This window comes from Notolabrus celidotus, chromosome 11 (assembly GCF_009762535.1).
Source record: "Notolabrus celidotus isolate fNotCel1 chromosome 11, fNotCel1.pri, whole genome shotgun sequence".
Lineage (NCBI taxonomy): Eukaryota > Metazoa > Chordata > Actinopteri > Labriformes > Labridae > Notolabrus > Notolabrus celidotus.
Genome location: NC_048282.1, coordinates 27,230,926 through 27,256,964, shown reverse-complemented (window position 1 = coordinate 27,256,964; position 26,039 = coordinate 27,230,926). Strand labels below are relative to the sequence as shown.

Genomic DNA, 26,039 nt, shown 5'->3' with positions numbered 1-26,039 from the left:
CACAACTGTCTGTGACACAGATGGGCAGGTGCACATGAATGCGCGTGCAGCATGCATACATTATGCAAATACACCTGTGTACCAATGCATACATATACATTAATTGAAGCACACTTTTTAGCACACAAAATACACACCTTTTTATAGCATTATCTTTGAACATAGAATCGTAGAAATCATAGATATTCTTAAGAACCTAAAACAAGCATATCTACTGTATTTGTGCTTATTTTTACAGAAATACTCTTTAGAAGCATATCCCTCAGGGCAGCTGTAGAACTATCCCTTCTTTTGGTTGGCACAAATGTTAACTAAATATGCTTTTTTCCTCAGGAGCACACTATACTCATATAAGTCATTTTATAAGCACTTTGGCAGAGACGTGTGTCCATCTAGAATCCTCTCTCCTGTCTTTTCCGTTCTCCTGTTGTTTATGCTTTCAGTGGCTCCTCTCTGAGTAAGTGAGTGAAATGAGCAGCCTCAACAAGACCTTGGGGAGCTGAAGAAAATCAGCACTCACACAACAAACCAAACAGTAGCACTTGGATTTACTCTCTCTGCTCCCTATGAGCAGAGTCTGGAAGAGTTCCTTCCTTGACCGGCTGGCCGCCCGGTCCTCCATCTGTCCATCTGCGTCGCAGCTCAGCCCAATCCAGTCCGGCTCCTTTCCCATTCTGTCTATTTCATGCGCTGACATTTTTATCCTCCTATTAAAACTTTTAAGGGCCCATTATCTAGGAGGAAGGAATGCTGCTTTAATAGTGTGGTGGCTCCATGCTTAGGCCCCTTCTTTTCAGTTTGCAACCAACCACCTCTAGCTTTGCTTCTTAATGTTCTCCAGCCAGCGTCGAGCAAAAGAGGGGACCGTCTCCCATCTAAGACATATGACAGCAGCTCAGCGAGGACAGTGAGTCCTCCTTTCACTGCCCCGAGCACTCAGAGCAGACCATAAACCCTTGGCATGCCTTCCACTACTTCAAGCCTATTGTTTCACTCTCTTCACTACATGGTTTTTCAGGTTTAAGAGAGCTTGCAGAGCTGTGGTGAAGAACTTGTGGCCTCTTTGTATCTTTTGTTTGAGGATCACAGGAGTCGGCATCTTGGCTGAAGAGCTCATGTTAACTTTTTTTTTTTTTTAGCAGTATCCTTGTGTGATGAATAAAAGGCATGCCCTATGGTTGAAAGTTTGCTGTTAGTTTAGTTGTAGGCAGATCTTGGCACAGAAAAATAGACATACAGAGCCTGAAGCTTCTGTGCACACAAGGTCCAAACAAAACTTTTTTTTCATGATTAAGATGTACTAAAAGTGTAAAATCTGTAGATTTTTTAAAGTACTGTGAGAGTTCAAACAGCTCTTTAATTTCTAGCTCATCAACTTGAGAGTTAAAATTGCCAGCCATTAGTCCAGTTAGTATTTCCACACAGCTATCCACTTTTGTACCTTTGACATGTTATGCATGTTGTCCTAAACTTGCTGGACTGCAAAATGCAGCGCATGTAGCCCCACACTTAATGTCATGTCCCGCAGGCAATGGAGCTGATCTCACATATTCAGTGACTGACTCAGTGACAGAAACACAAATTGATTCTGCCTCAAAGATCGAAAAATAATTTACTCGGTTCACCTTGAGTATCATGCTTTTATTTTCTTTGTGTGTGAATTGAAAAAGGTAAGCCCTGGGTATTTAGCATTTAGGACTCTGCTGAAACAAGTCTTGTCTGTAGATCCACCCCCCTGCCTTTTTCTCAAAGGCTCTTGTAATAAAACGTATCGATTGAAAAAGATCGTTTTCTGCCGAAGTAAGAACAAGAGATTTCTAGTCTTTTTTTCAACCTTCTCACTTTCTTCTCAATCAGAATCTATTAATAGTTGGTCGGTTGTTTGTTTGAATGCTATAAATCAAACCTGACAACAACACGCCCACACAGTCCTGTTCATGTGGATTTATTTTCTTTGAGTGGCCTTGTTCTGTTCATCTCACAGTCAGAAGCAAGCAGTGAGGCACATGTTCTCTAGTTTAAAACTTTTCCTTTAACACATTTGCTTTTATTAGCAAGTTTACAACATGAAAAGGGGATTTGTTAGCTTCTGGCAACAGGATAAACAGTTAGTGTTGGATACTGGGGTCATGACCTGTCCTGGGGTAATAAAACTGTGGCTCCTGTGCAGAGGAAACACTGCTACTTTTTTTTCTTGGTTAATTGCAGTGTTCCCTTTTTTACCACATGTGCTGTAGTTTTGATGACGCCTGTCTATGTCAAGCCCATATTCACATTTGTTAGTAGCTTGGTAGCTATGTGTGAAGACTCCTTCTGAATTCCAGCAGTTTAGACTCTATTTCCTGTCCAGTTTTGTGCCTACAAAGTGGTCTGTGATCGTTTTTACTTTTATTTTTTTTCATAAAGGGTTGTGTTTTACGGGTCAGCAGTTTGTTTAAGGAGAACACAGCACATGTGATGTATCGTTTTTTAAATTTTTTTCTGGTTTTCTTTCCCATCCACCTCCTCACCAAAGGATGTTTTTCTTTCTGCTCCCCATCATTTGGTAATGATAAAAACTGGAGCCAGTTAGAGGGAACAGCACATAGTGGATGATGGCTCGCCTCAGCCAGCAGAAAAGGGCCATTGTGTCAACACTTAAGCTTTTATTGGTCCTGAGAGAGATGAAGGCCCAGGTTCTGGCCCGACGTGGTATTGATGGATTGGTCTGTAGCATTTGGGTTGTGGGGCTGCATAAAAATAAAGAGGGAGTGAAGTGAGTTTTGGGATGCATAATACAACCCTAGTAAGTAATCTTGAGTCCGTTGGGGTTATCTAGTTGGAAATTCAATCCCCTGTTAAGTTCATAGATGTCTGTTCCTTGCTTTTGCCCTCTGTGGACACAAAGCGAAGGAAAGGGAGCACTGAATTCCACATCCTACTTAAATATCCACATGACTCGCTGTGAAATTTGCAGCACTTTACAGCCGCTGCTCTGTTGCTGCTCATTCATGGTCACTTCACTCAGTCCTGCTGTGCTTTTTTTTCCCTCTCTTTTTTGCCTTCAGAGCAGGAGCGCTTGCCATGTGTTTGTTCTAAGTTGAGCCTTTGTGTGGCGCGGATGGCGGCTGCTTCTGCTGCTGCTGAAGTTGGTGTCTGATAGCTTGTCGTGTCTGCAAGAACGACAAGAGCTCAGGCAGACAGTCTGAGAGGATTGTGTGACCTTGTGACACTTGCTGACAGACTCAAAGTGATGGAAAGTATTTAACCAGGAGGTCAGAGTTGTCTGTCAAACTCGCCTTGTCAGCTACTTGAAGAAAAGAAAACTCAAAATAGATCTCAGCTAAGAGTAGAAATACATAGGGGGCAGGTTGAGTTCTTGGCAAAACATGTGGAAAACAAGAGGGCATAGTTAGGGGAGGCTCAGGTTGAGGTAATTACAGCACATGATGAATAAGTAAGGATCTAATAATGTGAAAACGCCATCTCTGTCAAGCTGATTGTTGCATCTTGTAGCCCTCAAGGCAGGAAGAGAGGAAACATATGATGGCACTCGGTTGTCAAGATTCACTCACTACATTTCCTCTTTAAGGAAAGCGTCCACAGGGTTATTTGAGCTTCGCTAGGTGTTGACATTTCTACACACATATGCAAATTGTTACATTTATAGCAAAAAAAAGTTAGCTAATTAAGAAAGTTAGACCTCCAAACACCCTTCAGTGCGACGGCAGATTTAACGAGACGTTAATGGAGACGTCTCCGTGCTCACTGCCTCCCTCTTCACCAGAAGAGAAGGGAAAGGAGAGAGATGTGTTTGGTTTTTAATGAGCCTGAGAGCTGGGGTTTGTCACTGCGTCTGCAGCCGTGGCATGGTTTCACATCGAATGAGCCGAATATCAGTCTTCTCTCGCAAAAGCGGCGGTGTTATCGCAGAGCAGAGCAACATTGCATTCGTTTTGTGTAATAATTCATGACAGGAGGGTCTCAAGACATGGAAATGCATGCTAGGTTTCTGCTGTCGCTCATCAAGCATTTATACATCAAGCAGAAATTATGCATCTTTGTGTGCCATGTTCAGAAACTTTGAGTTATGAACTTTTTTAAATCATATTTTCGTTTTGTGAGTCAACCGTGATGACTCATGAAAAGGCCTCTTTTGATCTGCAGTTAGACTTTTTTTCCTCTCAGAGTGTTCCTCCTTTCTTTTCTTTATGGGGGATTACCTCAATTAAAATTACAGGTCTAGGGGATCAGCTCCTGCTGGGAGTTTTATCCTTTTTGTCGGCAGCCCTCCTTTTATTAGCCTAACAGAGAGAGCATGTTTAAACAAGCGCTTGAACCTTTGTAAGGGGGTACTGGGCATGTCAGTCACCAGCAGTAGGCATAGATGTTACTCAGGGTCGGGATGCGTGACAGGCATTTGAACATTTTTACTCTTCCTGCCAGCTCTGTGATATCTTATTCAATGTTTTTCACTGAATGGTCTTTGGTTTTGAAGAACGTGTGTAATCTGTATGGCACTTTTTGAAAGATAAACTTACTCTCCTGATGTTGCTGTTTTCTTTGCAGCGCAACCAGAAGGCACAAAAGAAGGACCCACCTGCATGGACAAAAATCACGGCTGTGCTCACATCTGCAGGGAAACACAGAAAGGTGGCATCTCCTGCGAGTGTCGGCCTGGATTCCAGCTCACCCGTAACATGAAGGACTGCAAATGTAAGTAGTATCAGCCTCAAGCATGGTTCTCCTTCTGTAAAGTGCACACATTCACAGGCACACAAACAGGAAAGCCATGAGAGGGAGGATTTATAGTCTCCTCGTGAAAGGTTATCAGGGTAGAAACCTGCTGATGATGGGTAATTACACTCATTCCATAAATGCCTTCCAACAGAAGAAGCTAACTGACATTTATGTTACATTACCAGGCCGTGACTAATCTCCTGAACCATCCTCGTAAAGAAAAACATGTTTATCAAACAAGGAGCGATCATTTACACAACCAGGGCAAGTGTGGAGGTTACACGAAGGGGACCACTCTGATGGACAGCGCACACTTCCTGTTGCTGTGCAACCGAGATCATCCTGTCAGAGCCGGGGCTGGGGCTGATGGGGGATTTGTCTGTGTTTGGATAAGGATTGGAGAAGTGTTATTCTATAGTTTCTCTGTGACAGCCCAGGAAAAGGACAAAAAGGCGCAGGGATGGTAAGGTGCAGACAGGATGGCGGTGGAAGCGTGCTCTTTTTCACTCTGTCATCACAGGTGTGTTAAAATTGCAGAGGTTAATGCTCCCTTCGCCCGTCAGCACATAAATGCGTTTGCACTGACAGACGCACCCATGAACACGCACACTGACACCAGAAATCATACTCTCCTAATTATAAATGTGAAACTGACATGAGTCTGTTTATGTCACTATAAATGATAAAAAAAAATGTATTCACTTTTTGCTCATTTTGCAGAATTAATGAAATGCATGAAAAATTATTCTTAGGCTTGTGGGCTTACACTCTTATCTGACTCATAATGAAGGAGCAAGTTCAGCCTCGTGCTTAAAGCCACCTCAGGAAAGAAAGGAAACGAGCTCTCAGCTCCTCTTAGGAGTCGTGCATGAATTAAGCCAAAGTGAAAGTGAAGCTTGTAAATACAATTAGCAGAGATACACCAATTAATATGGAGCATTATGGTGCAGGGATTTGCCTTTGATCTAACTAGCTGTGTTTTTTAATTTGAACAGTAACCTTGCTAAGAAACTTTTACATGCTGTAAAATATATATTGACCTGTGACTCGTGAATTTATTAATCCAGTTATTTGTCACAATGGGAGGCTTATGTCTCCTTAAAGGTGCAGTCTGCAGAATTTAGTAGGGTTTAGTTGAACAGACTTTGTTGAAATGGAATATGATATTTATAAGTATGTTTAAATTAGTGCCTAATCACCTGAATATGAAATCATTTTGTTTTTATTAACTTCGCTAAGATAGATAGATAGATAGATAGATTGATTGATTGATTGATTGATTGATTGATTGATTGATTGATTGATTGATTGATTAATTGATTGATTCAGATTCAGATTCAGAATACTTTATTAGTCCCTGAAGGGCAATTCAGTTTTACAGTCAACCTGTCCATAGTACAGAATATACAGTAAAGGAAATAAGGAAATAAATAACACGTTATGACATCAGCAACTACCACAACCAGTAACCTTACAGCAAAGCGGGATGCTAGGTCGTTCCCCACTTTGTAGAAATGGAATATGATATTTATAAGTATGTTTAAATTAGTGTCTAACCACCTGAATATAAAAATAATTTTGTTTTCATTAACTTAGCTGAGATAGACAGACAGACAGACAGACAGACAGACAGACAGACAGACAGACAGACAGACAGACAGACAGACAGACAGACAGACAGACAGACAGACAGACAGACAGACAGACAGGCAGGCAGGCAGGCAGACAATAATGCACTGGTTGTAAGAAGAAGAAGAGGGTGGTTATTGTGTGTGAAAGACTTTATATTGATACGCCTTTTTGTTAAATCTTGAAAAATGGAGGATCAAACTTATCATGATGGTTAACAATATTCCCATTTCTACAGACTGTACCTTTAAAGCATTCAAACCACAGATCAAATGCAGCCTGAATTGAGGCTGGAATATTATCATTCTGTAATAAATATTATGTGATATTAAGTCTCCAGATGAGGAGCTTTTGTTTCATGTCATATTTCTGTCCACCCTTTTTTTAATCTTTATTTTTTTTTAAAACTGAGTGTGTTTTTTATCCTGCATGCATCTGTATATTAACAATATAATCTCTGATAGTAACGTGCAACTATGGTAACGGGGGTTGCCAGCACATCTGCGAGGAGACAGATCACGGCCCCAAGTGTTCGTGCCACATGAAGTTCGTCCTGCACAGCGATGGAAAGACTTGTGTAGGTGAGTCATCTCATGCCGATACAACTACCAAGGGCAACAAAATAATAGCTTTGGAATGAGAAAATGTAGAACCATAAATTAACTTGGTGCCCAATTTCCTACAGAAAATTTAATTAACGTTTGAAATTAAGTTTATAGTGATAAAAGTTGGGCTGCAGGCCTTGTGACAGTAGCTGTAAACCTTGATCTGTGACATACAAGGACAAAAGGCTACTACCCTGTGTTCGTCCTCTGCTGCTGCCGCTGCTGCTCCAGTAACCCCTCAGTTCCTGCACCTGCTTCGGCCTCACTTCCTCCTCCTCCCCTTCCTCCACCTCCTCCTCTTCTTCACTGGACACTGTGCATCAGCTCTCCCTGTTCCTCTCCGTCTACTAGCCGTGCAGCCAGATACACACCTTCTATTAGCCCTTGGGTCGATTCCTCGACTGCTTCCCATTGGGGATTAACTCACACACACCTGACCTAACCTTCCACTGACATTTCTCAGTGTTTGCCTCAGTTGACTTAAGTTGAGTAAAAATCATTCAGCTACTCAAGCATATTGAGCCGTTGTGAAGGGCAGTGTGTCATCAGATGTGACCTGTAGGCGCCGTAGAGTCAGAGCACAGGTTTCGATAGACGTGATTGCTTTTAATCATGCAGAATTGCACATTTCATCGACGATCATGGAACACTGACTGTAAAGTTGGTCAGGTGGAAATCTGAAACTGACCGTTGATGCAGGCTGGTCTTTATTTGATCCGCCTATTTAACCAGAGTGTAATTAATAGCTTCTGTATCCACGACAACCACATTTAAACCAGTACTGCAGACGTTTTGAAGTGTTGTTAACGTGGGTTTTATAGCTGAAGCTTCAGTGAGTTGAATTGGACATATTTTCATTAGAGTATTGGAAGCTGCTACATGCTTGGTTTAAGTGGCTGTTAAGTCGAAGAGCCCGGTTTGGATGGCGGCTGATTAGCTCAGTGTTTTGGATCCCTTTATTACCACAGCCCTGATGAGAGCCAGACCTGTGTCAAGGTCTGCTCAGCCAACCTGTCATTATTCCCATACCCTGCTAGGCCAGGGGGATGCCACAAAACTGACCACAGCCAAATTATACGTCTTAGCCTGTCTTGTTCCTGAGGCAGGGCGAACGTACGTTTGGTGTGCCAGATTAGGAGCAGGCCGCCAGTTCAAACCTCTTGCTCACCCCTTTTTAGAGTCTGGGGTTACAGAGGTGGAGCGAGGGCTGCTCTGCGGTTGACGCCGGGGCGCTCCGTTTCCCAGACACTCTGTTAGTTAATAAAACCTCAATAAAACAAACAATCTGCCAAATGAAACACTGACAGGAGGGTGAGTGACAAGGCCGCTGAAAGACCTTCAGTAGGGCAGCGCTACTGTGCACCAGGGCTGTAAATGTTTTGGATTTTAACCATACGAACACATATCAAAGCAGCTCATAATGAAACTTTAGCTGTGTTTTTAAGTCACACTTTAAAAGCTGCATTAGTGTGCTCATGTAACCGCCTTGAAAAGTTCTGTTATGTTTGGATACATTAGACGTTTTTTGCGAAACAAGAAAGCTAAGTGTGCTTTAAAGGAAGACAACAAAAGAACTTTGACTCTAAATACATGAGATCATATAATATTAAATGTCCCAATGTCTCTGTGGTTGATGTACGTTGACGCACTGCCTGCATGACTCTAACATAGTGATAATTACTTCTACCCAGCTCAGAAATAGTTAATGATCTAAAGAGTGTCAAGGGTATCATAGCAGCTACATGGTGTGAAAATGCACTGCAGTTAGCCTCACTTTAGTCGGTTGCTTTAGTTCCATGTGCTGTAGCTTCCCAGTTCAGTTTATCATGTGGGGGGTTTCTCATGTATTCTGACACAATCACTCATTTGTGGCGCCTCTTCTCAGCTATGTTTGGTCTCTGCATTTTGTTATAAAGGTGCTCTGTTTGGAGGTGTTGGTTCTGTATCCCTCTTGTCTCACCTCTGTGGATACCTGTCAGTGGGAGTTGGGCTTTTATGAGCTGTTCTTTCTCATTCATTTACAAAAGCACACACACACACACACACACACACACACACACACACACACACACACACACACACACACACACACTGTTAGAGATAGCTGTTCATTTGTAAAGCCAGGTTGAAAAAAGTTCTTCCTGAATTTGTTTTACTTATGCATAAATGTCAGTGTATCGCATACGCTCCGATGCTAGAGAGGAGCAGCCATCATGTGGAAGCATTCACGCTGTTAGCTCAGCAAATCATAAACACTCACAAATAGCAGGCAGATGCAGACATACTCAGGAGTTCAATCATCTGAAGAGTTGGCCACACTATGCCCGACTCACACACACAAACACACACACACACACACACATACACAGAAAGATAGAGAGCAGGAGATGCCTTTTATTATACAAACAGAAAGCTGTACAAACAACCACACAAACATACAGGACATATTCAGCATGCATGCATCACATGCATGTAAACACATGTAGTCTACATGCATATGACATAACATAAACACACTCTGCTCTCATTTCGGGTGGTCTGTTCATTCATGCTTGTTGTGGCTTCAGATAAATCTCTCAGTCCTCTTGCTGCTGGGCATGTATCTGGATGCTGCATGTTGGGATCAGAAAACATTGGTTGAACTGTGGCATTTGATGTAAACTGTGCATGCTCTGTGGTGCTGACGTCTTACTGTGGGTGTCAAGCATCTGCTTCCTCATCTTGCACCTCCAAAGAGCTCAGGCTCCTTGCTTTCAGGAAGTACAATGTTTAGTTGCAGGGACTAGAAGTTATTTTATTTCAAGTGAGTAAAATAGTGCTGGGATAGACATTGTAGTTTTTAGTGCAATGAGAACAAACTCAAATGGCTGTTTGCCATTTTTTTGTTCTGTTCAAAGGCCCGGACTGTTCATTCCAGCAAAGTCTAAATTCTAAATGTGTGCAGTGTCACACATGCTCACTGAGCACTAGAGAGGGGATTCACTTAGCAAATTTGGCCTGTAGAGTTTGATGAATTAAAAGCAAATCAATTAAAAGTCATTAATTGACATAATTATAGACAGAAACAAACAAACCCTACTGATGCTTCCTGAAAGTGTTTTTAAGTGTCAGCACTTAAATAGAACAGCTGGGCCACTGATGGTGCTTAAAAATTTGACATAACAGCCTAACAGCATTAATCCTGAAATGATCTGACCATTAAAAAGCACCATCAAGCGCAGACATGACTCCGGCTGTCCCTTTCTTTCAGCTTGTCGCACTAACCACCACTCGCTCTGTCTGTCAAGGCTCGCAGCGCTCATACTAACTAGCAAAAGCCTAATCTCACAGTACACAACACAACTTTGCTTTGTTTGCACCGTGTGGATTATTTGTTTGCATGACTGCATGTTGAGAGGTAACACTTTTGCCTTGAGATGTCACCCTATTCATAGAACCTGTCATCATTAGTCTGTTGTTAGGATTTGGAAAATAATCACTGCTGTTTGCTCAGTTGTTTTCAGCAAGAGGCTGTCTGTCATTTTGCAACAGCATAATGTCATTCTCATTTCATTATCAACTCCTGTGGGTGTAAAAAGACATGAGCAATTTGTTTAATTAAGGAGAGATGATCTCCTCTTATTCATGCTATCCACCCTATTCTTAGCTCAATTATACCCTGCATAAATTATAACTCAATTATTCTGAAACAGAACAAGTTAGCAGTATGCTTCGGGTGTCTTCCTTTAATTGAAATATTTTTTCTTTAGTTATTTATTCAAAGTGATCCATGCATAAGTGCCTCGAACTTGCATTGTTTTAATGACCAGCAGGTGGCATCTCAACATTATGCAAAAGAGGCAGATTATGTAAAACCAAGTCAAAGCAAAGCAACCCTCCTTCTTAGTGGATTTACAGCCAAACTAGTGGGTTTATGGTCTAAGTTGCTAGGATCAAGTCTCCTTGATATGCATTTTTCAAGTTTTTGTCTCATTTAAGGTAAAATCAACACATAAATTGGCTATGCTTGAAGTTAAAGCCACCTGTGACAGCCAATTTGCTACAACAATTTTCAAGGGACGAACAGTAATGCGTTTCCACCCTTTCTTCCAGACCTGAGGCCTCATGTACAAAGAGTGCGTGTGCACAAAAACATGGCACACTCTTTTTCAGGGCAAAGTTCAGATGTATCAAGAGTGAAATGACTGTGGAAATGTGCGGTGCCTCATGCCACCTTCATGGCTTGCATTTGCACGTTTGTAGAGCTGTTGATCCTTGCGCACAGATTCATATATCTGGATATTTTTGTGCGTATGACATTTTCTGGATTTGAGAATATGCCTTGTTTCAGTAGGAAATCCATGCAAGTCTTAGTACATGAGGCCCCTGGTCTCTTCTGGTGCCAGAAAAAAAGATGGCTGACAGAAAATGTGCCAAACTTGAGTCTTCAAAAGTTGCTTTGACAGCTTCCATTATACAAAGTACAGTCTATGGTTAATTCAATAAACTAGATATGATGAAATTGAGAGGAAATTCTGAGCCCAAGAAGCTGCCACAAACTAAGTTTATCTAGTGTTTGCTAAAATGCTATAGAGTGTTAGAGGGAGAGGTAGTGCTGTTCGTTGCAATACCAATGGTCAAGCTAAACATATGTGGTTAAAGTAAGGCTGCTTAGGTAGCAGAAGGCAAAGTTATCACAACAACATCTCATTTAAGACTTGACATGTAAGGTTTAAAAAAAAAATCGTTTCACCTCTTTCACCAAGAAGACACTGCAAGCATATTGCTAACTCACACAGATGCTAAAAACTCAGGCAGGGTATGAAGGAGCTATGAAAATGAGCTGAATTAACAGTATGCAACATCAGATTGGTTCTTCTCACATGCTCATGATTTACATTACCCATGAATGCTGCGTGTACAGAGAACTAAAGTGGTGTTTTTACAATGTGTGCGTGTTTGAATGTGTGCGTGTGTGTGTGTGGGTGTGCGTGTGCATGCAGGGGAGAGGAGTGTCCAGTCCCAGGCAGCCCCACAGCTGTTCCCCAATGGTAAATATGTGTTCCTCTGACTCCTCTCTCTGGGGGTCCGTGGGTGTGGGGAGTAGAGGAAGCTAACCTAGCAGCCACTGATGAAGCCCTTCCCCTCCCCACAGGGGCATCATCCCTCTGACCCTTGACCTCTGACCCCACCCCCTACCTTCCTCTTCCTTCTGTGAATGCCCTCTCAATAACAACCACTGCCCAAGTCAAACCACACCTTTTCAAAACACAGCTGCAAACAGGAGCCTCAGACCAGCATGCAAAACATTATATAAAGAGATGTACTGTTTATGATAAGGTTAAATAGAGTTCCACCAGGTTCAGTGCATTATTAAAAAGGTGTTTTGAGAGCAGTAAGTATTGCCATTTTATGCTGAAAGTCCATTTGAAAATTAGACCAGTTAATCTCCTGTGAGGAACTTACATGTTTCGTGGATTTTGGCATCCCCTGTGGACGAAGTGGGGATGACTTATCTCTTAACTGATCAGTCTCATCCCTCTTTATTTTTAGTGTCTAAAATGCAACTCACAATGAAACTTGAGAAAGTAAAATTTTCAAAGAAGCTAATTTTGGCAGTGTGCCATTAACTGCCTGTGAGGAACTTATATGTTTCAGTGATTTGGCGCCCCCTGTGGACAAATTGGGGATGATTTATCTCTTAACTGATCAGTCTCATCCCTCTTTATTTTTAGTGTCCAATATGCTACTCACAATGAAACTTGGGAAAGGTACATTTTTAAAGAAGCTAACTTGTGTGCCATTAACTGCCTCGATAAGTAAAAGGAAACCCATGGATGGACAGACAACTAGCTGCTATTTGAGCGGATACAAAACAGTAAAAAGCTTTTCATAGAGGCGCCAATGTCAAACTCTACCTACCATCCTATCCTCTCAATAAGGACCCAAAAGCCCCAAAAAATCATCTTTCAGAAGAGCTTAGGTGCTAAAAGTGCATCACATCTTCCCTGGAGCAAATCTGAATGGAAGGACTGCTGCTTAAAATGTTGTATTTCTATATTTATCCACTACTTTTTCCATCACTTAAGTTTTATTGTAACTCCTGAATAAGGATTTTTTTAACTCAAGTGTGAGGAGCCTCCATCAAAAAGTGAAATTTAGTTTGCATATATTTAACACTCAGCCTTGTGTTCCAAAACTCCATCGACACAGTCTGTTAGCTTTTGTGAGTGAGCCTGCATTATGTCCTGCTTCGCGCCAAAGTCTTTCTAAACGGGCTTTTTCATGCACATTTAAAGTCGTGTCATTACTTGGTGAAAACAATCAATTAATGGCAACGTGTCCGTGTTACCACAGTCCAATTTCTTTTTCTATTTGCAGCCAGAAGTCATTTGTTTCACTACATTTGCAGTTAATTAAACATTCAACACATTTAGAGGGTACAAAAAAAGAAAAAAGACTGAAACTATTTTACATTAAGATAATACTATTGATGTTATTAGTCCCAATTTACTACATGGGCTATATTTTATCGGATAAGGCAAAGAAGGCAGACAAATAAACTAATTTCTACAAAAATGCTTCAAAGACTAATACATCAAAGAGATTAACAACTAAATTATACCGCGTAAGAGACTGAGGGAGGAAGCCTCTTCTCAGAGGGATACTTCTGTTCAAGGTAGGAGATAAAACAAAAGTGTTTTCAGCTGTAACTACTGTACGTACACTAAGTTTCCAACATACTACGTTAAAACAGCCTGACCTATTTTGAGATTTTGTGTCCTAGTTTCTTTTTTTGGTTTCAGAAATAGAAACATTAAGAGCAAGAGACATACTTTGCATTGTCCTTAATAAACCCCCCCAACCACACGCACACACACCACATACACACACAAACGTGTGTTACTGTAACACATTGAAACCAACTTTGTGGTGCAGTTTTACAGTAAGTTAAGAAACTCGTCACAGTGCTTTTGTTTTCTTATCATGTGGTTCATGTAATTGAGAGAGCATTCACCTCTGAGCTTTAGTCTGATAACATCTGCACCTTCTGAATTACTCTCCTCCAGCTGCATGTTTTCTGTTTGGTCAAGACAAACACAGTATTTCACCTCTTTTTCATAGAAGCCATCAACGTAGTTATGCCAACCACCTCTGAGGGACACTCTGACTCGTACCGTCCTCCTCGTGAATTCATCCCACTCTTCATTCGATGTGTTTTGTTTTGGTCATTTTAAATGCCTGATGACTAGCAGAGATGTACCAGAACTTCTTTTTATTTACTTTCTGATCCGGATACTTAAACTTGTTACTACTGCTAACCCTGTTTGGCATCAGTAGATCAACCCCTAAAACCTGTAGCCTTCCATATTGTACACATGGTTGTTTTACAGGGGGGATTTTAGGTGCCGTGACCACTGCCGCCGTTTTTTGCGTTGGGAGCGGCCATGACCTCAATTTCAGAGCGCTTATCACCAGCCTAAACTGTTGCTAGGTTAAGAAAGTAGTCCCGTGGCAGCTTCCCTCAGGAGTGACTGTTGAGTCTGTTTTAAAATGCCATGTATGCTCCATACTTGCTTTCATGTAATGGCATTTTAACAGGAAAAGGAATAGTGTCCAAGCAGTAGCAGCATCTCTAGACTTGGAAATTGTACTTTTAAAAATACAATTGTGATAACTTATCTCCTTTGTACGGCCCTCCCTCATTTTTATTGACTAATTTTATTTCAGAAGTCCCGCCCCTTCTTGATTCTGATTGGTGGGTGATCAAGAAGTGACATTGATGAGCACGGCACTGTTCCAAAAATTTAACTGTTTTCAACTGAGAGCTATGAGAATGCTGAGAGTGCAGAGGGCGCTCAGAGCGTTGAGAGCGTTGAGAGTGCGGTGACCAAAAACAAAAGATGCTTAGGGCAATTTTGGGCAGAGGACGCTGAGTGCTGGAAAAGCTGAACATCATTGAGTTGAAATAGAAAATAGGTGCTCTTAAACATTGCCAGTTTTGCTGCCACTTTGCTAACTCTCTTACATTTGGAGATGATCGGACATAACTTTTTCCTTTCAAATTCTAAAACCCAGACTTGAGTATTGGCCACTACCAAGTACCCCTAAGACACTATGGATAATATACTGTACATGTAGTATGTGTTAAAACACCATTGATGACACTTTTCCACTTTTTTTTTGTTGCAAAAAAAAATAGCTGAATCCAGTTACTTTTAAAAGAGACTGCTGTACTCTCTGATACCGGGTACATCCTTTAAGGAGGTATAAGAACCATTGTCATGACTTTTTCTGCGAGCACTAAACCACTTTTGTTTGCCGACTTCCCGTTATACGTTTCCAGAAATCTCCTCTCCGCTGCTCTAAAACCGTCTTCGCCAGTAGCAGCAATGATAAATCCATGGAGGCAGAACAGTGCAACTTGTGTTCTCAAGAAGATTAGTTGATTCCTAGTCAAACAAGTTGTTTCTTTTCAGAGAGTAATGATGCATCACAGCCTCAGATCGATGCACAGGCCAGCCTGCTCACTGATATATCACTGAATAGTGTAGGTGGTAACACTTCTGATCCTGGTGTCAGTATAAGAGGAGCTTGAGGTTTCTTATCACTTTTCTGATGACAGTCAAGAATGATCCTTTAGCTTCTGTTCAGAGATCATGTTCACTATCTGCCCCTTGCCGTGTGAGATATAATCTGTACTCACGTCACATCAGAGAATATTTACTAAAGTCTGCCCACTCTTAGTTACTGTAATTGCGGGTCCCAACCTGGTGCACTGTCGGCTGTGTCTGCCGTGCATCCAAAACACACAAACCCACACACATACCAGAGCGTGTGTCTCTCTCTCTCCCCCGTCTTCACAAAACCATAATGTCAGAAATATTTCTTTGCTCTCTTAACACATGATCATTACAGTTTGGTGAGATGGCTGCCTGACTAAGCGTTTTGGAGACATGTCCTGACACTGTCCTATCATCTCGTCTGCCAACTGTTTCTGCTCGCACATTGCAATTATGTGAACCCACAGTGCTGCTCTCTGAAGCCTGTGTTGGGACTTGGGTATTAACTGGAAGCCCCCACCTATGGCTAATACTCCATAAAAAGCTGTCATTATCCTACCGAGGATCAGAGGGAAAATATCTGTGTTCTGCCAGAGACAGAAAAGTATTGAAATAATGGAAACACCTCAAAGAGAAAGATTTCAACACTGAATCACACTAAACCGAGCCGGTGTTACTTTTACTTTTCTGAAGTGGCAATTATGTAACAGTAGACACTTAAATGTAATGCAACAGTAGTGCAAGTACGAAGAGTCCTCTTTGACTGAATGCTTTCAGTAATACAGCAATATTTAGTTGAGGTCTGAACCACATGAACCTCAACAAGCTTTTGGTCATACCAGACCAAGTAAGGCTGGGTGCATTGAATCCAGCAAAGTTATTTTTTTAGTATATTGATTAATGCACTTCCATAAACACAGTGTCAAACGCTGCTTTTAAGAGCAGATTTTTAGTTTGACGACTGTATCAGAGGCTGTTTTTTTTAAAAGCAAATAACTTACATGAGAATCAGCCAAAGAGAAAAACTAAATAATCAAAGTGGATTAGAAGAACTGTCTCATAAAAATTATGATAACATTTACCAAACAAATTTAAAGGGACGTAGAGGGCCAAAAGTTGACACTGCCAAAAAGACACTAGACTTTCAGGGCCTAAATTGCTAAGGATTGCGTGGCTTTTATGCATGCTTAACCTGTGGAGCCCAAAAGGCATAGTCTGATTCACCAAGCATGTGCAAAAGGTTCAATACTCGACAAACCAAACTTGAGATGAAATAGCATCTCTGTACCCCAGTTTTTCCATACATTTATATTATCCCTCACACATTAATTTGGAGCGAATTGCCCTTTTTATTTGTAAATGAGCTTCAATCAAGCGGCAACCTCCGGTCTAAAAATATGAGTCCAATGCGGAAGTGCTAAAAACTGCAGTTCATCGAGGATCCGCTTGAGGCTGGCTCCGGAAGTACCGGAAACCACATACACACCAATTCAAAAAAGTCGATCTTTACAGCAGAAATAAACATGTTTACAGCCTGGTACAAAAGACAAGTGTAGTCTGGATAGCTCATTTCTTGATCGGCAGTCACTGTGTGGGGGGGTGAATTTTTTTTCTAATGTGGTACTTTCAAAGATATTGAGATTACGAGTCTTCCAATGAGAGGCAAAGCTGACTTGATTGACAGGCGGGAACACTGTAGCTGTTGGCTAGGAGGCTAAAACTCTGCCTCTTTACGTCACAATCCGACAGAAGCAATATGGCTGCCTCCGCCGATTGGCCTCAAAACAGCGCTTCAGAAACAGATGGCTGACGTCATGGATCCTACGTCCACATTTTATACAGTCTATGGCCTCAATGCAAAATAGCACCTAATTCAAAAACATGCTGCAGTGTTTATAAGCATTATGATGGTCAAACTTTTTAGCATTCAAAACATCAGTTTCACCTCTTGATGACTTAAAAAAAAAGACATATCTGCACATAAAGTCTGTTGATAGTATTTTGACATAACTTTTATTCTAGTAATCAGGGGTTAAATCATTCTGGAGCTTTCATAGGCTCAACCCTTGCATATACGAGCTGTGCATTTGAACAACCTGCTTCTTGCTTGCTTGCCCCAGGAAGTAAGCTCTTTATAAAATGTGAAATCTGTGTCACATCTTTCATGATACGACTCCTAAATATTAATGGTGAGGACTTCAACTCTCCAATCAGCTCATCATTTATGTGGATGGACTTTAGTGCTGTCAGGAGGAGAGCACATAGTGCAGCTCTGCGCAGCACAGAGTGGAGATATGAAGCTCATCTCAGTCACGATCAGGTGTAAAACTGGAGCAAAGTGCACAGAGCTACAGAACTTTGAGGGCGTTTTTGCGCTAGAGCAACTTGATTGGGAATTAAGGTAACCCTGTAGCCTAAGATAACCCATGTCCTTAATTGTGTTTTCCATGTTTACTCTGAAGTTTCGAAGTGTTTACCTTATTTCTTTGTAGACCTCCTGTGTTAATAACTACCTCAGAATGTTCCATGCTACATTAATGCGTCATGTTCTTCCTTCAGCAACAACATCTTCTGTAATGTTCTGAGCTGTTGTTTATTAAGGGCAGTAAAAATTAAATTACATCACTGTTAGCATCTGTTTTGTTTTGATGCTTTATTCCAATCTGCAGATGAGTTTCTTATTTGAAGACAGAGCTTCAGAGAGCTTTGTAATTGACGCTGCAGGCTGAGTAGTTTCAGATTGAAGTGAAGAGGATGAGGTGTTTCCCCAAAGGCATCCTCGTCCTCTCTAAAAGACCCGTGTGGCTGCAACCCCTCTTTAGAGCCATGTGTGAGCTGCCACCTCCGTTCCAGTGTGAAGACTTTGAGTAGCCCAGCTGTACTCACTCCTTCATTTAGAAAAGGTGCCAGCCAGCATCCTTCAGCCCATTACAGAGAGGTGATGAGCTGTGAGGATGACCAGCCGCCTTACAGAGAGTTAAAGTGATTGTTCCGGATTGGAGAGGTGTTTTTTATTTGTTTTTGTTCCCGACTGTGTGAAGATTACTGCAAAGCTGCCAAAAACCATTAAGGCTCACACCCCTCCACTTTATGTGCGAACAGATTTCCCCTGTTCTGTTGCTTCAAATGAAAGTCTCAGTAAAATTTGTCACTGTCTCCTGAAGAGACCTCAGCTATCCTGTCTTGACTGACTACCTCCCTTTTTTCAAATCAGTTTGACCAACACAGGGGCCAGGTAGCTGAAATTGCTTTTATATCCCCAGAATGCCTGAGAGGTTTTTTGTCCAAACCAGGAAACGTGGTGGTTTCATCAGTATCTGTGTGGAAGTCAAACCTCTGCCCTTATGATGGAGGGAAGACAGACGCCCGACAGTGCAAATTCACCTTGACCAAAGAGGAGCAAACATGCACACACTCATGCTCTCGTACACACACTTCTGCACAGAGAAAAACCTGTGAAAAATATGTTTTGGCTGTTTTGGTTTAATATGTTCTTATCATTTCTCCTTTCATTATGCACAAGCATCTCCTCATTTCCCTCTGTGTTAATCAAATCCAGCTGCTGCATTCATGACCCTATTTCTTGTCTTGTTTCCTCTTCTGTACCGTACTTTTAAAAACCAGAAAGCCTTCTCTGCTTGTCTTTCACACAAAGAAATTAATGCTGAATATAACAGTGTGTCTTCTAAATTTTACTATAACACCAGTCTGCATGTATGCTGCTCTGATGGGAGGTGGGGAGAGAAGTAGGCCAACATAGTGTCTGAGGTGTATTTTTTCTGATTGTGAGTACTTGTTTCCCTGCAGAGACCTGTGCAGTGAACAATGGAGGCTGTGATAGCACATGTCACGATTCAGTGACGGGAGTCCGCTGCAGCTGTCCTGTTGGCTTCACTCTGCAGCCGGACCGCAAGACCTGCAAAGGTAAAGCATCATCATTCAAACAGCACCTGTCCAACCATCACAGAACTAATCTCCCTGTTGTCGTTTTGCCAAACACACCCGAGCGTCTCTCTCCACATGGAGCACACTACTGGAATTATTACACTGTCTTCCACCCTCATCTATCCTGGGATATTTTTCTTTATATGCTTTGTTTTGCACACACAAGTCATCTTACAATGTCGGAATCCTTACTGGTGCCATCAGTATCGCGCCCCTCACTGCTTTTCTGCTGCATATCTTGAGCAATAATTTGACATAGCACTGTTTTTTTGACAGTTTTTCCACTAAATTACCATCATCCTTCGCTCTGAGTGTTGGCAGAGCAACCTGCATATAGTAGAAAGTTTTAAAGTCTAATAAAATCAATTCAGAACTTTAGATTAAAAACGAGAATTAGATCAGAAAGCAAAGTCACAGCTGACAGTCCGTTTGGAGAGAATAAGAGCAATCTGTTTCTCCAGAAAGGCGTGGATAGAAACCTGTCAGCCTTCTATAGCTTGTAGTGGAGCAATAACAATCCTGATAAAAGAACATTGTCTTCCATTAGTTTTGAGACAAAAGGGAAAACAAACCCATGCAGCCCTGGCACAAGAAGACAGGGGCTTGCTGCAGGCCTCACACTTCTGAAGAATAGGGACAAAGATGGAGCAAGGAAAGGATTATTTTATTCCATCTTTGATGCATTTATTTCAACCACATGATGAAGAGTTCCTCAAGAGACAGACGCCTCATTTGGTATGATGATTCAAAGTTAATCAGAGCCGCTGCCAGACTTCCAAAGGAGGAGCACCATCAAAAGCAGGGCTGAACACATGATATATCGATCGGTTATTGGCTGCAGAAATAAAGAGCAGGATAATCTGAGGGAGATGGACAAAGATGATTTAGAGACTGTACTGCCAGGGGCCTCGCTTTGTGAGGGCTGCATCCCATTACAGCCACACGCAAACAGACTTGAGCCTTCCTGAAGGCCAGTATGAAAACAACTGCCTTTGTTTCCTCCTTTTTTAACATAAAGTATTATGAACTTTAACTTCAGCTGCTTTAGTTCATCATATGCTCAAAGTCATTGTAAATGAGGGCATTGATCTCAATGAATTTTGAGTCTAAATAACTTAATTATTAAGAGTCTAAAAAAGGAATTACCATTACATTTTAACAATGTATTTATACCATCTAGGATTACATGACTGCTTTAATGCTGAAGAGGTCAAATGTAAGAATTGACTGTTAGAGAATTTTGACCTAACGGCTCTTCTGAGCATTTTAGAGTCTTTCAGCTTATTGTTTTGATATTCCCTATTCTTGGATTCAGTCTGTTTTCTATCCACCACTCAGCAGCTCCAGAAATCCTGCTGTAGTAAGAACAGTTGTTGACTAGTCAGTAAACAAAGTGCAACATGTAGCAGCTAAACAACCAAGTGTTCGTCTTGGAAGTTGGTAGAGACCAAAAACAGAGCTAAAACAGAGTGACTCTGCCAGAGCACAACTAATGCTAAAGGTTGTTTTTGAATCCAACCATTCTGGGGACTCTTCTGAGAGGAGGAACCCCAACATGCTTTTAGGGGAGCTCTCTGAGAGCATACATTTAAAGCCTGATGTTTTTTGCTTACAATTGCATCAAAAATAGGGACATGGAATTTTTCAAGCAGGATGGAGTTTAGTATAGCAAAAAATGTGTTGTTTTCTGCTATTTAATGGGATTCATGCTTACAAAGGAGTCTGAAAGGACACATGCAAAGTTGATCCTCTTTCAGTCCTTTTCTGAAGACTACCTGTTACAACAGTTTCCAGGTTTTCAAAGATAACAGTCACCCATCCTGCAAACTCAGAACATTTAAAGTTAAATGTTTCTCTTTTGTTGTATCTGTTCTGGAGAAGGAGTTAAAAGAATCCCTCTAAATGTCCCCAAGTTGCAAAAAACATGCTGTATTAGAGGTTAAGTTTTCTTCCCTTTTCTTTCCCTGATGGGTGATTTAACATTTCTTTTCATCGCACTGATTTTCTTCACAGATATTGATGAGTGCCGTCTCAACAATGGCGGATGTGATCATGTGTGTCGAAACACAGTAGGCAGCTTTGAGTGCAGCTGCAAGAAAGGCTACAAGCTGCTGACCAACGAGAGGACTTGTCAAGGTAGGTCACAGTTTCTTCTGCCCTTTGCTGTAAAATTATAATAAGTTTATGTGATGGTGTGATGCAGGAATAGTAAACCAGAAACGACCTCCAAATAGCAGAAATGTTTGCCCTTTCCAGCCGGCAGAGAAGCCAAACCAGGCCTCTCTGGCTTGTTTATCTGGTATATTCGGTGGTAGCCATGGCTCAGCAGGACTAGGGGCAGAACAAATATAAAGTTTGCCATGGCTGAACACAGGTGTGGAGAATTAGAGTTCTACGTTTAAAACTTCTTCTTGAATAAATCAAACCACTGCAGAAACATCTGGTGAGCAACGACAGGCAGGCAAGAACTGTGGAGCCAAACTCGGCCTCTCTGTGAGTGGAAAAACAGATGACATGCTATTATTTAATTCTCTTTTCTTTATTGATGTGGTCAATCAATATCCAGCCTGGTACACGTCAGTGTCATGCAATGGGTTTACAATTGCTGCACTAAATCACACTCTTTTGTGCACAGTACACAACATCTTTTGTGGTCAATGAAAGTGTACACTGTCGCTGTGCTTCGAGGACACTTTCTTGTAACTTCAAATCTATTTTTGGTGGGATGCCTTTCTGTCATTATTTGGAGCTGAACAATGCAAAGTTTATTTAGCCAAAACAACACAGATAACTGAGAAAATGTGGTCTTTGCATGTAGGAATGTAAATCGCAGCTTGTTGTCTGTGGCACCATGCCTCAACCAACTCAGCCTTGTGCTGTTTGGGCGCACAGGGGAAACATTGGAACAGTGATATCCTTGTTTGGTGCTGTGTGTTTTGTCTGCAGTGAGAGGGTTGTGATAAAGCTCACCTCCTGTTGACTGAGGTTTTGCCAGGCTCACACACACACACACACACACACACACACACACACACACACACACACACACACACACACACACACACACACACACACACACACACACACACACACACACACACACACACTCTCCACACTTCTGAGTCACCTGTCTGCTCCTCATCCTCTCCTCTCATTCCTGCCATTTCTCTCACCCACGAGAGAGAAGGATGCCTGTCAATAGCATCATTTAGTAACATGATCACACCGATTCACTTTAGTGTGTTGTGTTGTTTTCGTGGCGTGTTTGCTGTTCTGTCATGTTTGGTCAACATGCAAAGAGATATGAGATGCAAATTAGATGCTAGCTAACTTTGTCGCAATCATTTTCATTCTGTGCAGGCCTTGCAAAGTTGAAAAACTTGAAAAATAATCCCTAAAGGCTCAACTTTGTCCTTGGTATCTTATCCCTGGTGTTAGTATGCAAATCTGTGATTAAAGAGGCGCCCAAGGGGTTTCATGTTACACTTCCATAAAGTTGGAAGACTTGTCCCTTATTTGGGGAAAGATCCAAAAAGACTGGATCCTACATCTCCCAAGATGCAATCTCACACGTATCATTCTATATTGAAAAAGTAATTGGGTGGAAAGGATGGATAACTTTTCTATTAAGCATTCTTTGCATCTGTCTTTGTAGAAAATAGACAGCATTAAAATCATATTTAAAAATCATTGTTCAAGTTACCATATTGACCTAATATAAGATCTTTATTTTTCCGTAAACTTAACTGCAAAAAGTGGGATTGATTTATATTCAAGGTTTAGAAATGAAATGCCAATATCTGTAATAACAGTGACGGCGCTACTTATCTGTTAAGAGAGTGTACTCTTCATGACTGTGGCCAGCTTCCACTCACAACTACAGCGCGAGGGGGATGAAAGATGGAGAGATGCAGTGACTGGACCCAAGTAGCACAAAAGGATGTGAAGCACCTTCTTTTATTCAATGTGTTTCTTCTATCATTATTTGTAATTTTTTGTCCCTCAGAAAAACAGAATTTGGTTGAAAAAGTCTTGAGAAGAGGGGATTCAGCCTATCACTAGGGTTGTCTTATATTCAGGCCAATACTGTAATTTATGAAATATCTGTCAAGTGTAAATCTTTTAAAACAAAAGACTGATGTGTTGTAAATTTTTTGTTAATTTTATTATTTCAAAATCATAATTTTCCTTTGAAACATTTTATTTTCAATGGTGTTTTAAGTGAGTCCTCCCCTACACTGTACACGCTCACATCTTTTAAACTCTATGACCCCAAGTTTGTATACAGTACTCATAACTCAAGCCAGTCAGATGTGTTAGTTTAATAAACACAGTTTCAAAATCCCATCAAGCATTTCTCTGATGGGTCCAAATCCAGAGCTGGCAGGCTAAGATAATTACGGGCGAGCTGCAGCACAAACTATGTTGCAGAGACACAGTGCTGTTATGAAGTGCTTGTGCCTGGTAGTGTGTTGTTGTGTTCAGAAACACTTAAGGAGGCGTTCGCTGTCTCCTCAAGGTGTTGAGATGTGTAAACTGAACTCTGGGTTTATCTTGGTTTAAACAGTCATGGTGTTTCCCTGATGTCAGTGGACCATGGCTCATAAGTCAGGACAGGGCATGCCTGCTGAGCCCCTGTCGGCATTCCTCCGCCCACAACACCCTCCTTTTAATCTCCTTCTCACTCCTAATCCACATGTGGGCACTCAGAGGGAGATGCTCATCTCATTTTATGTTGTCTTCAGAGGGAACATGAACGATAGACCTCTTATCTGCTCTGTATAAACAGTAATGACCTTTTTTAAAAAAGTTTAAATCAACCTCATTTGCCTGCATAGTGTTTTTTATTAGGCAAGGGTGGAAACTGAGAGTGATGAATGGAGTCCTGACAATTAGATCAATGATACTCAGAGGAGACAAAATCGATGGAAACTCTGATTTGTTATTATCACTGTTCTGGTTTTATCTTTCCATGGTCCTCTGCACGCACATCACCTTCTGATGATGCCCACCCACTGCATACTTCTCCTTAGCTGCCTGGTAAATAAGGGTTGCAGGAGTCCTCAATGTCGTCACACTTATAGTTTCTAGCGTGGCCCAACACAAAACAATTTAATGACAAGTTGCAGATCGACTTCTGGCGTCACTTATTGCAACATTTTTTTGAGGTCTCTACTTTGTCACCACACCTAAATCCAAGACGCTTTTCAGACTCTTCTATTAAAAGTGCACTGAGTGTGAGTGCACAGTTCAGTCTAAATATCCCCAAAGCAGTCACTTTTGCAATGCATCATACAGCATGTGCAAATCCATGCTGCTCTCATCTAGCTCTGCTGGTTTGAATCTCCAGGGGCCATCATGGGGGGGACAAACAGCGAGGAACATTTGAGTTTGTTCTTGTAGAACCTTAAAATAGAAACACTATGTCAGGCTGGGAAAGATGGGTTTTCTTCAACACATTTTCAACCTGAATTTTACTTTTTATGTATTAGAGGATCTTTTTTTCAAGATAAGGATAATTAAGTGCATCAATCAAACAATTTGAGTGAAGTGTGAGTGGTCCGTCGTAAACTGATAAGCCTTTAATCTTTTGCACATGTTAATCTTTTTGTTGCTCTCACAACAATCTGTCAAGTATTGACCTTGATCACTGTTTTTGAATGACTATGTTCAGCTCTTAAATTATTACACCAGTAGATTACAGCAACAGATAGTAGATGAAATGATGATGTTCATTAGGAAATCCTGGGAACTTTCAGCCAATTATAAACCAGCAAACTTCCAGAACAGCCTCCTCTCCTCCCAACACGAACAATGAATACAATACAGTACAAAAAAAAGGAAAGAGGGGAAACATGTCATGAAAGGAAGACGGAAGAGTCTTCCTTGAGAAATTGACAGATTTTTCCTCAGTTTGTTGAAGTTTCTAACAGCATGTCTTTCTCTCCTCACAGACATTGATGAGTGCTCTTTTGACCGCGCCTGTGACCACTTTTGTGTCAACTCCGCCGGCAGTTTCCAGTGCCTCTGTCATAAAGGCTACGTCCTCTACGGCCTAGCACACTGTGGAGGTGAGCCAACACGTCTGTTCCCTCCTCCTCAGACTTGTCTCTGGAGTAATTTTCCTGTCAGTCACTCTTTCTCTGCATCCCACACCTCTTCACTAACCTTCCATTAGTTGCTCTTATGTTTGACATGAAAAATGTAACCAGGCTAGAAACACATTCTTAATTTTGATATAGATTTCTACTGACAGCTCACACAGAGGTCTTAGCAATAAGCTGTATATTAATGAACCATACCACACAGTTTTGAGCCCATGAATCAAAGAATTTTGTCAACTCCAGATTGCTGCTGATTGATTGGTTTCCTGCTTTTCAGACATCTGTTGTTTTAAGCCAACCTGGTGGCATAGCTTTTGAAAAGGCAACGTCAATGACAATGAAATATCAGAACAAAAATGGGTTGCAATAAACTTTTTACACACATCCTTTGTTCTCTGAGGATGAATTCTGAAGACGGTGGTATCATGATGAACACTGTATCAGTAAAACATCAGCATGTTAGCTGATTCTCATGTTAGCAAGCTGCTGTGAGC

The 26,039-nt window shown here is 41.3% G+C and overlaps 1 protein-coding gene across 2 annotated transcripts in view; it reads left to right on the top strand.

The window, feature by feature from the left end:
* scube3 (signal peptide, CUB domain, EGF-like 3) overlaps window positions 1-26,039 on the top strand; it is a 96,210-nt gene that overhangs the window by 54,065 nt on the left and 16,106 nt on the right. Inside the window, exons 5-10 of one of the 2 annotated variants that reach the window (XM_034695238.1) lie at window positions 4,549-4,695; window positions 6,813-6,929; window positions 11,936-11,983; window positions 19,304-19,420; window positions 21,455-21,577; window positions 25,396-25,512. In XM_034695238.1, the coding sequence (XP_034551129.1) occupies window positions 4,549-4,695; window positions 6,813-6,929; window positions 11,936-11,983; window positions 19,304-19,420; window positions 21,455-21,577; window positions 25,396-25,512 (669 nt within the window). The remainder of the gene's footprint in view (window positions 1-4,548; window positions 4,696-6,812; window positions 6,930-11,935; window positions 11,984-19,303; window positions 19,421-21,454; window positions 21,578-25,395; window positions 25,513-26,039) is intronic. The other variant, XM_034695239.1, reaches the window with a different exon arrangement.